Source organism: Phallusia mammillata, chromosome 5 (genome assembly GCF_965637545.1).
Source record: "Phallusia mammillata chromosome 5, kaPhaMamm4.hap1.1, whole genome shotgun sequence".
Taxonomy (NCBI): Eukaryota; Metazoa; Chordata; class Ascidiacea; order Phlebobranchia; family Ascidiidae; genus Phallusia; species Phallusia mammillata.
The window spans coordinates 14222396-14234495 of record NC_137256.1 but is presented as its reverse complement, the minus strand read 5'-3'; the positions used below and the strand labels follow the sequence as shown (position 1 = coordinate 14234495).

Below are 12100 nucleotides of genomic sequence, written 5' to 3'. Positions count from 1 at the left end.
CATGCGCTTTCTTTCTGTAACTATAGTGCAACTTTTTGTCAACAATTGTTGGTCACGCAAAGAATTTTACCCAACACAGCGTATGTACACCTGTACAGAAGAACCCGTTGTTAATCAAATATAATGGGTGCAGAAATAGTATCGGTATGATATTAAAATGTACCCGCACAAACTAGGCTACAGGGTAAAAAATGTATAAGTCGCGACTCACAATCGAGTAAATATGTTGAATCCCTTTTGTTTTGTTTCACGCGACCTTTCAGTTTAAACTCGCATTCTCTCTTTACACCACACAGGTTTAGAGATATTTGCAATACGGTTTTCTGAATAAACGAAATCAATGTAAAAATACGTACAACACGCCGCCCATGTGGCTAGCGGCGGGAGGATTGAACGACCAGGCGATTTCCTTTTGTCGCAGAAATTCATCGATCTGCTGCCGATTCCACAATTTTAGTGAGTTACGGAGTATCTTTTCGGCACCGACGAAATTTGTTCCGTTGTCACTGTGAATGTAACGGGGCATCCCGCGACGGCCAATAAAACGTCTGAAGGCGTTTAGAAATGAATCGGTTGAAAGGTCGTGCGCGACTTCTATGTGGATCGCGCGAATAGACAAGCACGTGAAAAGGCAACCGTATCTCTTGACACTGCTTCGACCGTGCTTCACATGAAACGGACCAAAATAATCCACACCGACGTTTGTGAACGGTGGTTCATCAGTTTGTAGGCGATGCTCAGGTAAATCCGACATCATTTGCGTTGCTGGTTTCGCTGCCCTTTTTCTGTAGACGACACATTTGTTTAGCACGCGGCGTACAACAACGCCGATCTTCACAATCCAGTATTTGCCACGAATTGCTGCAAGGGTGTGCCCAGTGCCTGAATGGCCAATGGACTCGTGATGCCATTGTACAATAAGTTCTGTCAAAGAGGAACCACAGGGCAAAATTATAGGATGCTTCGTATCATACGCCACTTTAGCTTTTCCAATGCGACCTCCAACGCGAAGAACATCATTGTAAAGCACAGGGTTCAGTTTCTTTAAAGCACGCGGACAGTCTTGTTTCCTAAACGTTCCACGCTGTTCACGAGTGACAACAAGAGCTGGAAAGTTAATTCGCTGCTCGTACTTTACAAGCTCCACTTCCGCAAGTTGTAACTCTTCAGTAGATAGCGTAGTCACAGGAATCTCACCGACTGCTTTCCCAATCCGTTGAAGTAGGAACAGCTTGTATCTCAACAACCAAGCTACAGCTTTCTTTAATCGGTAAAACGACGAGAATCTTTTGATAAGTCGATCTGTGGCAGCCGTGGGCGAACCAACAACACAATGCATCGACAATTCTTGTTTCCTCACCGGCAAAAACTCTTCTGGTATATCTGGTAGTTGCACAGGACAATCAGGCCATTCGTCTTCACTATTCCAGATTAACTTTGGCCCGACCAACCAGCGCCCTAAAGCTAATTCTCCAGGAGACAAACCGCGCGAAGCGTCATCTGCTGGGTTCAGACTATTGTCGGCACATACCTCCAGCGCTTGATGTCGCTGTGTCGCTCAATCTCAGCAACGCGGTTGGCAACAAACGTGGGGAATATTTTCTTGCAATTGTACAGAATCTGTAACACTGCAGTAGAATCTGACCAAAATGTTGAATTGCAATCAGTCAAATTCAATTCTCTTCGAAGGGTTTGGTCGTGTCTTACTGCTAAAACAGCAGCAGTCAATTCCAGTCGTGGAACAGACACGGTGGACAACGGTGCGACCGGAGCCTTTCCTAGCAGAAAGCTGCAATGGACTTGCTCATTCTCGTTCACAACGCGTAGGTAAGAAACTACGCCATACGCAACAGTCGAAGCATCAGCAAAATGATGAACCTCTCTAGATACCACATTTCCGAAACCGGTAGGCCGGAGGCATCGTGAAACTCGAACTTTCTCCAATCCCGGAACCTGATCGGTCCATGAACTCCAATTATTCGATTCTTCTTGGGAGACAGTCTCGTCCCAACCAAGTCCCCGTTTGCACAAGCCCTGCCATAACAGCCTACCCTTGATCAAAACAGGGGCTGCAAATCCGAGGGGTCGTACACGGAACTAATGATCGATAAAATCCCGCGACGGGTCACAGGCATGGGTCGTAAAGCGACACGAAACGTAAATTCATCAGCTGCGACCTCCCAGCTGACGCCGAGCACGCGCTCATCCACGCATGCATCGATACTCAACGACTGGGCATTTTTTGCTAGATCTTCTTTGGGAAAAGATTCCAAAACTTCCTTCTTATTACTTAACCACTTGGTGAGGCGAAATCCTCCGCGGGAGAGCAATTCTGCTAAATCTTTGCGAAGAGTTATGGCCCGGTCCACACAGGACACAGATACCAAACAATCATCAACGTAAAAATTATTTTCAACGATGTCCCTTACTTCTTTTTTTGTAATGTTTTCCAAATATCCTAGCTGTTTGTCTTAAACAGAATGTGGCGCAACAAGGTGACGACGTAGCCCCAAAGATATGTACTGCCATTTGATGTTCAAAAGTTTCCATCCTTCCACCAAAGAAAGCTTAAGTAAGGCCTGTCCTTTGGATGTACGCGCACTTGGTAGAACATCGCTTCAACGTCAGCTACCAAAGCCACTTCATCTTGTCGAAAACGAGTGAGCACTCCCACCAAACTATTCATGAGATCTGGACCTTGTATTAACACGTCATTCAAGGCGACCCCTTTACACTTGGCTGCGCAATCAAACACAATGCGAACCTTTCCAGGCTTTCGCGGGTGCACGACTGGATGGTGCGGAATGAACCATTTCGCCGTCTCTTTTTCTCGCTCACAGTCCACAGGAACGGCAAAACCTTTCTCGATATAGCTTTGCATGGCGGTAACGTATTTACTTTTAAGGTCACTGTCTCTCAGCAAACGCCTCTTCAATCCAACAGCTCTTTTTTCTGCCATCTCTCGATTGTCGGGTAAATTTTGAGCATCCGGTCTCCACGGTAGAGGAAGTTGAAAGTGACCATCTGTGTGCAGAGCACACTTGTTCATTTGTTCCAAAACAACTCGGTCTTCCCTAGACGAAGGGTTTCCACAAACAGCGGTGGCATCGCTAAAATCCATTTCCCACAATCGATTGATTTGTTGCGACAGTGATCTGTCCATCAATGACACAAAATTGCAGTTTGGCGATTGCGCTAGTGATGTCGCTCCAATCAGCCATCCAAACGGAGTCTTCCATGAACAGGGTTCACCGGGATTTCCCTTAAGAACGCGCTCCACACAGAGAGCTTCGGGCACGTCAATACCGATGAGTAAAGTGTCTGTGCCTCCATCCACTTGGGGAAAATTCAGCCCTTCAAGGTGAGGTAGCTTATCAAGAACTTGCTTGTTCAAAGTTGCATTTGGTTTAGTCGGAATTTCATCAATGTAGAAAGCGTTGCATATGTCGATTTGCCCGTCTGCCTCGAGGGGAAAGACGTGCAGTTTTGCCACAGCTCCATGGTATGACTTCTTGGAAGACAGGGTTTGCAAAGATATGTCATGCTTGGCACCAGTTATGCCCAATGCCTTGGCTAATTTTTTACTGTAAAACGTTCCGGGATCAATACGTCTTTACCTCACGGCCTCCATACCGTACCCTTACAGGAACGACGCAAAGAAAAACACCATTCGCCTGGTTCTTTCTTTCCTCACATGTCGGCTTCAAGACTGCTGATGAACAAGCAGCGGCCTCCCGCAACTCGGGTACTATCGGTTCCTTTGTTTCCGGTCTATGTAAAAGTGTGTGGTGGTGGTACAGCTTAGCACATACTACACACACAACGTCGGAGGGGCAGTCAGCTATATGATGACCCTGATTCAAACATCTGAAACACAGACTAAGTTTTGTAGCAACGTCGCGGCGCTCGCGGTAGCTCTTTCGCTTAAATGTTGGACAATCGTAAACGTTGTGTCCTTTCTGGCACACGGCACAAGAGACGAATTCTTGCTGTGAAGATATCGAATCCGAACAATATTTCAAAGATGAGTTGTACGTGACAGCACTGTGTCGTTTCACTACAGTCGTGGTGCTCTTTGCACGGTCACGGGAAAACAAGCTTTCGCCGTATAAAGAATTCCAAATCTTAGAAAAGCGAGAAACAAACTCAACGAGTTCAACAAATCCCGCTTCAATATTTCTATTTTCGGCGACTTCAACAGACCATTCGATCCATTTCGATTGAAGACTGTACGGTAACTTTTTTTAAATCGGTAACATGAAGTGCAGGGAATTGATTCCTGCGTACTCGCCAACATCCGCCATGGCACTGCGACAACGTTGTAACAAGATATCTAATTTTAACAAACCAGCCGCATCCTTCTCACCTATAATAGGTGTCTTTGACAGCAATTGGGTACAGGCCTTAGAAATAACATGAGGACGTCCATAAATATGCCACAACTGGGTTCGCGCCAACGAGTAGCCATCTACTTCGTCTTTACTAAAGTGCGCTATTTGTCCTCGAACATCATGCTCGCACTGTTGTAACAAGTAGGTCAGCTTTGTGACATCCGACCTCACGTGGGCTCCGATGTGGGTTTCAAAGTTACGAATAAACTCATAATAATCAAGAGGATCACCTTTAAACTTCATCAATTCCGGACGCGGAGGTAAAATTCCGTCGTTGCCGACCACACTTGGACGATGCGGCAAAGGAACACGTGACCCTTGGTCGAATTCCCGAGTGGGTTTCTTATGCATCGGAACGCTACTTCTCACCCAGGAACCCCTGACATTGGCAAATATCTGCGGCTGATCAACAACACTCAATTCCATCTCTGCTTTTGGTACAGGCATTACCGGTCGTGGAGATCTACAGGGTTCCATGTTTGTAAGAGATTTCTCTAATGCAGATTGGCCAAATTGTGAATGTACGGACAACTGCTCATCCAATGCTTTTAGGGTGGCCTCTGCCATTTCCTTTTTTCGAATTGCTTCCTTTACTAAATTGTTTCGTTGTTGTTTTGCCAAATCGTCTTCTTCTTTTTCGCGCTCTAAGGTTTGCTTTAATCCTAAAGACGTTTTTACCATGTCAACGTAGGCTTCTTGGCGTTTAATACTTGGTAGATCAGCGGTTCCCAAACTTTTCTAAAAATTTTGCCTGGTGGACCCTTTGCAATTATTTTGATATTTCGCGGCCCTATAAAAATCAAAGAATGCTATAGGAAAAATGCAAAACCATTGTTTCTTCTAGTACACTAGTGCAGTCACGATTCTTTTTAATGTAACAACTTTCTAACTTAGTGGTTTTCAAACTTTTTCATTGTTTTTTCGAAACGGTCACTTTGCCATTATATCGAGGACTCGCGGACCTTAAGCCTGAAGGTGTATTTTAGCAATACGAAAGTTGAATTACAGAATTTTAGCTTATTAGTTATGCAAAATTACACATAACAACGATCCAAAGACGGTTTGTGACATCACAGACAAGACAGAAAACATTACGATAGTGCGCAAACAATTGCATTCTTGGTAGTTGTCATGCAATAAAGGCTATCTATTGTATAGTAATGGAGGCAGTGGATCTCTAATTGTACTTTGATTTAAACCTATTCAGTGACACAAATTGACGCCAAATAAGACTATAGAGGCACGTCAACCCTTTCGGGGACCCCGCAAAATTGCTTCACGGACCCATAAAGGTCCGCGGGCCCCAGTTTGGGAACCGCTGTGGTAGACCTATTGACTGGGTGCCTCCTAGGAGATCTAAAAGTGCCTAATTTTCGATAGGTGGCGTAAAGAGCTGAATTATTTATTTAGCGGCTATAAATGGGTTGGGTTGGGAAATATTTACATAAAATTTTTACATTAATAACTAATTTTTTGGGTTAGTTTTATTGAATTTTAAGTGCTAATACCTTACCCCGACCCTAATAGCCCTAACCGTTGACATTTTTTGAGATATACCGTTTTAAAAATTAAGCACTTTTGGATCTCCTAGGAGGCACCCAGTCAATAGGTCTACCTTAATACTTGCCCTAGAACTCCCCACAGAGCTTGGAACTTTTCTAACTGTGGAAGCTTGGTCAACTTTCTTGGCTATCCTTGAGGCCGTTTCATGGCTCGTGGACGGAAGAACTTCGCCACGCTGAAACCATTCCTCGTATTTTCGGTCAAAGTCATCCTTTGACCTTTTAGTGGCATTTATCATCAACTATCCGTCACAATCTAGGTCATCTGGGTTGCAACACCTCTGTGCGAGATCCAATAAAGTTACAAAAATGTCATTCACTTGACCGCACAATTCACGTAGTTGCGGGGCGTTACATTGCTCCAACATCAGACAACTTGCCAACAGGTATTTCCGTTTTATCAAGTCGGCGTAGAAGTTGAACTGCTCTTGTTCAGTCTTGGTATCACTCACGGTGAATGTTAAAGTTGCAGAAGAATGATGCAATGATTGAACACAAATATCACGGCAAACAGTTGAAAACTTAATGTTGAATCCCTTTTGTTTTGTTTCACGCGACCTTTCAGTTTAAACTCGCATTCTCTCTTTACACCACACAGGTTTAGAGATATTTGCAATACGGTTTTCTGAATAAACGAAATCAATGTCAAAATACGTACAACAGCATCAATAACAAGTTTTCCAAATAAGCAACACTTACCAACTGGTTTTGCGTACGTCCAAAAGGCAATATTTCAACATTTTAACAATTTGTTTCACTTCAGCGCACTACAACACGTGTAAAAATAGAATGACACGTTCACTACACAGTAAACCCAACGCATCACACTGTAAATGCTAAAGGTGGATTTGTGTTGGGTGGATTTTTTTCCACCCTTTTACGTGGGTTGTATTTTTTACATGTACCTTTACGGGCATATTTTAATCGCGAAAACCGCGGTCATTACCCCTTTTGGCCTTTTTGAATTCCTTCGCATGCCCTTCGGCCTTAAAAATGCGGCACAGGCCTTTCAGCGACTGATGGACACGGTATGTCAATCTTTAGACTTTGTGTTCGTCTATCTTGATGACATCCTCGTCGCAAGCAAGTCTCTTTCCGAGCACTACGACCATTTAAAGCGTCTTTTCAAACAGCTTTCCGCCCATGGCCTTGTCATCAACCTGGGAAAGTGCAAGTTTGGAGTTTCTCAAATCGATTTTCTGGGGCATCGCGTTGACCGTACCGGCGCCCGGCCCCTTCCCAACAAAGTCGAGGCTATTCAAACTTTTCCGCGCCCCACTACTGTCAAAGGCCTTCAGGAGTTTGCAGGTATGGTAAACTTTTACCACCGTTTTATTCCTGGCGCTGCACGCATTATGACTCCTATTTACGAGGCACTCAAGGGCAATCCTACAACGTTGCTTTGGAGTGACAGCTTAGATTTGGCTTTCTCGGAGGCAAAAACCGCCCTAGCGAACGCCACGCTGTTGCACCATCCCTTGCCTGATGCACCGACTGCTGTGACTAGCGATGCATCACAGCATTCCATCGGGGCTGTTCTCCAGCAATTTATCAATAATGCCTGGCGACCATTGGCATTTTTTAGCAAACGCCTGCGATCACCGGAGCTCAAATACAGCGCTTTTGACAGGGAACTGCTCGCCTTGCATCTCGCCATTTGTCATTTTCGCTATTTTTTGGAAGGTCGCGTGTTTACTGCCTATACCGATCACAAGCCTCTGACCTTTGCTTTTACCAAAGTGTCCGCTCCCTGGTCAGCACGCCAACAACGTCATTTAACCGCCATTTCTGAGTTTACCACAGATGTGCGCCACATCGAAGGCAAACAAAACCACGTGGCAGACGCGCTCTCCCGCGGTTCCATTGATGCTGTTCGACTCCCACTTGACTTGGATTATTCGGCACTGGCAGCTGCGCAGGTCACTCCGGAGGTTCAAGCATATCGTACCGCTGTCACTAACCTTAAGCTAGAGGACATACAGATTGATCCATCTGGAACTACAATCCTTTGTGACGTTTCCTCTGGATCGCCTCGTCCAATTGTCCCAACCTCATGGCAACGCAAAGTTTTTGCCATTATACACGGTCTTTCGCACCCATCCATACGGTCTAAACGCAAACTTGTCGCTTCAAAGTTTGTTTGGCACGGCTTAAAACGCCAAGTTGGCCTTTGGGCAAAACAGTGCGTCCGCTGTCAGAAGGCAAAAGTCCAACGCCACGTCCGTGCGCCTCTAGCAAGCTACCCGCCCTGCTATGCACGCTTTCAGCATCTCAACGTCGACATTGTTGGACCGCTTGCACCTTCGCAGGGTAACAGATACCTCCTTACCTTGGTCGACCGTTTTACTCGTTGGCCAGAAGCAATTCCTATGCCTGATTCTACCACCATAACGTGTGCACGGGCATTTGCTTTCCATTGGGTATCCCGTTTTGGGGTTCCTGCCGACATATCATCAGATCGCGGCCCCCAGTTTACCTCCGATCTATGGACGGTTTTCACCCAGCTTCTTGGTGTTCAACTGCACCGCACAACCTCGTTCCATCCTCAAGCTAATGGCCTGGCAGAACGATTTCATCGCCACATGAAAAGTGCACTCATGGCACGTCTAACGGGCCCCAATTGGGTCGACGAACTGCCATGGGTTATGCTTGGAATCCGCACAGCTCCAAAGGAAGACCTGCAGGCTTCATCGGCCGAACTTGTACCGACTCCAATGTCACGCCACGGTCCTGTCCGCACAACGGTCCCCGCAGCATTGGCCTCCACTCCGTACATTTTCGTACGGAAAGAAGGCCATAGACCCCCGCTTACACCACCTTACGATGGCCCTTTTCGCGTCATTGATCGAGGAAGCAAGGGTTTCACGCTTGCTATCGGCGAAAGCAACCAGCTCGTTTCCATCGACCGTCTTAAGCCAGCGCATGTCGACCTTACGCAGCCGGTACAAGTGGCCCAACCCCCACGCCGTGGTCGCCCTCCCAATTCCGCGCACCAACCAACGCTGACACAACCGGTGCCATCCGAGAAGAAATCGCATATTTCAGCACCGCCAGATCCGGTTCCACCCGAACCCGTTCCTGCCCTGGCGGATCCACCAGGTCACCAGCCAGAAACTTTACCTTCGGGCCAACACACGCGCACGCGTCAAATTCGCACTCCGTCGCGTTTTATGTGTTAATTTTATTATGTCCGTTTCTGGAGGGGGGTCATGTAGCGGCCTCTCTCACTACCGTTATCGTGTGCCTTCATACTACAGCGAACCGGACAGATTGCCTTCTTTTCTCTGACTCTCGTCTTATGCGGCGTATTCGCTCATTGTGTTATTCTACTACGTTGTACCTCAACCGTTATGCCAGTTTCGTGGTCAACAATGTTTCTTACCGGGCGTAGCCTACTTGAATTACATTTTGTGCAAAAATCAACTTGTTTGATTGTTGTTTACTGTTTTTTTATTCTGTAGTTTTGTAAAAGGCGTTGGAAAAAAACTGCCGCCACCACCCCAATGATCAACTACTGCGCATGCGCGTTTGTATTTTGTAGTCCACGTTGTTGCGAAAAACACGCGTTTGAGTTTGTAGCCTGTGTTTATCTGTGTTAATCAGGTAATGCTGTGCAGTTAGACAGTAAGAAGTTTGATCAGAAGTTTCTTAAAAACAAAACAGTTTGTATATACTGTGTTTAAATTGTTTTTATTGACACGTTCCAATGCCCAGTGCAGCTATGCAGTGTTACTACTGAAGATTTCTTAAGTGTCGGGAAACATTACAATATTTGTTGTTTAAAATACGAAACTATGATGTATGGAAAAACAGATAATTGTCATAAGTTGGACATTAGTATGTTACCTACTGCATTAGTTATTTTTGTTTTTTAATTTTTGGAGATGTTTTTTCTTATGGTGGCATGGATTTGTATTTTGATTGCTGCCACTACAAAATTAGTGACATTTTTGTGATTAATGTTGTCGATGATAATCCTGTTTTTTTTAAAGTGAAATTTGGTTGGTTATTTTAACATGCTTGGTTTTTTTTTGCATTATTTATGACCTATTTGTGAACAAACAGCTTCATGCATACTGTGTTCATTTATTATGCAAGTTTTGGCAGGTGGTAAAACTTGGCAGTGAGCTTGCTGGTCCCTTTTATGCTTATACTTTACAACTGTTACATTAAATTAAAGTACCTGCATTGTTTGTAGGTTTACCACATATGTGTTTTTTTCAGATATTCAGCAAAATGTCATATACATTTCATGTGACACATTACCAGACAAAGCAACTTGTCACTGTAAAATGCCTAAGTGACCTTTATGAGGAGATTGCCAATGTGTTTGGTATAAGTGATTTTAAACTTCAGTCTTATGTCGAACAGTTTAGTGACTGGGTTGATTTCGACACGCTTCAAGAAGCTCCTACCACAGGCAAACTCAAAGTAATAATTAAAGATGTGGAACAGCTTCAACATATGGAACAGGAGAATAGCTTTTCTTCCATCATACCAGAATCAGACACAGTTGAGTTAAAAGAAGAGTTGCCTTCTACCTCATCAAGTGAAGACACCAGAAGTTGGCCGATGATATATAAAGTCCCGGAGCTACCGGTACATATTTTTTCAGAAATCAGAAGTGTTGAGGAGGGAGTCACAGCACACATTGGGGGAAAACTTAGGAGAAGGATTGTGGCCATAATTTTTGAAGACATGGTCAAGTATACTTTGTAAGAATAAGTTTAATGCTGTATTTTTTGTTGAGTTAACAAATACCATTGACAGATATCCAATGCCATATCAATATCAAGAAGTGTGTCAGTCACTAATTGCTGAATACCCGATACTGAGGGATCGATTCTCAAATACTGGCTGTTACTTTGTATGTTTTTTTTTTGCTTTCTGAAAAGGATATGTATAAAGCTGTTTTACATTTACTTTATTTGTAGACAACATGGGTGAAAATGTTGAGAACCAAGTTTACAAACTGGCGCAGACAGTTTACCAATAACAGTTATCGAGAAGTTATGAAGCGAAAGCATGGTCATGTGAGGAGCAACAAGTCTGTTGTGGTAAATGAGGACTGTAGCAAAAAAAGAATAACTGATGTAAATACTTGATTTTTAAGAGTAGTGGGGTCAGTGGCGTATCCAAGGGGGGGGTTTTGGGGGTCCGGACCTAGAACTTGCGGGTTTCGTCGAAATTTTAAAGGAACAGCTAAAGACCTACTTGAGATGTACCAACCTTTAAAATCATCAAAATGGGTGTGCATATTTAGTTCTTTGATGCCAATTTTATTCATTGATATTAGCTTTCTATAAAGAAACAGTGATGATTTCTAGATTTTAGAGGAGATGGAACAGGTATCAGGGATTAACATTAAAAAGTTGCATGCAGATGAGTTTAAAAAAATCAAAGCAAAAATGGGAAGGTCAAGTCAATGATGCTATTTTAGGTTAGTTTAAAAATGAATGTAGTATGTGGCACATGTTAGCAAAAAACATAGGTTTGGTGGGTATTATTTTAGAAAATAAATATTTTAATATATTTTTTTGTGTCTGTAGAAATGAAGAATTCATGGATCTTGTTTTTACCAGCAGTTTTCCAAGAGAAAATGAGCAGTTTTTTTGTTTTTGATGAGGTAAGGTATTGTAAATTGAAATGGTCACTTAAATCTGCAAACGGAAAAAGATACTTTTGTAGAATGTCCATTGGCCATATCCACTTGCTACTGTAGCACCTTCGTCAACTCTTGTTCACATTGATGAAACAGAAATTTGTGTTGAGGGTGACCTTATTACAGCATTTGCAACTTTGATTGCGGCATATTGGGTATTTGATGTTGTCATACCTCCTCAATGTTGTAAAACCATGGCATTTGTGTGTGGCTATATTCTAAATTTAACTGGAGTAAAAATACCTTTACCTGTACTGCGCATTATAAACTCATTGTAATGCTATCAAGACTTAGATTTTGTCTGCCATAAAAATATGTGTGTATCTTTCTTTGCTGTAAAAGTTTTATGACTTGAAAACTGGGTTTACAGTGCCACATTTGAATTGTTTATGTTAAATTGTTTACGTATCTACAGTGCATCATTTTAACTTGCTTGTTAAGGTAATACAAGATGTGTTCGTTAATAATTTGAATTGTTGTTTAAG

At 43.5% G+C, this 12100-nt stretch overlaps 3 protein-coding genes across 5 annotated transcripts; 1 reads left to right on the top strand and 2 right to left on the bottom strand.

Annotated features, from left to right (window-relative positions):
• Nucleotides 1–337: 337 nt before the first annotated feature.
• On the bottom strand, nucleotides 338–1339 carry LOC145229580 (uncharacterized). The gene has a single exon (XM_080094928.1). The coding sequence runs from the start codon at nucleotides 1337–1339 to the stop codon at nucleotides 338–340; it is 1002 nt and encodes a 333-aa protein (XP_079951054.1).
• Nucleotides 1340–2536: 1197 nt separating this feature from the next.
• LOC145229579 (uncharacterized) lies at nucleotides 2537–5072 on the bottom strand. Its single transcript, XM_080094927.1, has 3 exons — nucleotides 4288–5072; nucleotides 3634–4227; nucleotides 2537–3584 (listed from the first exon to the last, which is right to left on the bottom strand). The coding sequence occupies exons 1-3, from the start codon at nucleotides 5070–5072 to the stop codon at nucleotides 2537–2539; spliced, it is 2427 nt and encodes an 808-aa protein (XP_079951053.1).
• Nucleotides 5073–9590: 4518 nt separating this feature from the next.
• LOC145230750 (uncharacterized) lies at nucleotides 9591–12082 on the top strand. 3 transcript variants are annotated; one of them, XM_080096273.1, is made up of 6 exons: nucleotides 9591–10668; nucleotides 10724–10820; nucleotides 10888–11202; nucleotides 11281–11393; nucleotides 11503–11579; nucleotides 11642–12082. In XM_080096273.1, the coding sequence occupies exons 1-3, from the start codon at nucleotides 10163–10165 to the stop codon at nucleotides 11056–11058; spliced, it is 774 nt and encodes a 257-aa protein (XP_079952399.1). In that variant the 5' UTR covers nucleotides 9591–10162; the 3' UTR covers nucleotides 11059–11202; nucleotides 11281–11393; nucleotides 11503–11579; nucleotides 11642–12082. The 3 variants fall into 3 exon arrangements, with proteins under 3 accessions (XP_079952399.1, XP_079952400.1, XP_079952401.1); XM_080096274.1 differs by lacking the exon at nucleotides 11281–11393; XM_080096275.1 differs by lacking the exons at nucleotides 10888–11202; nucleotides 11281–11393.
• The last annotated feature ends 18 nt before the right edge of the window (nucleotides 12083–12100 follow it).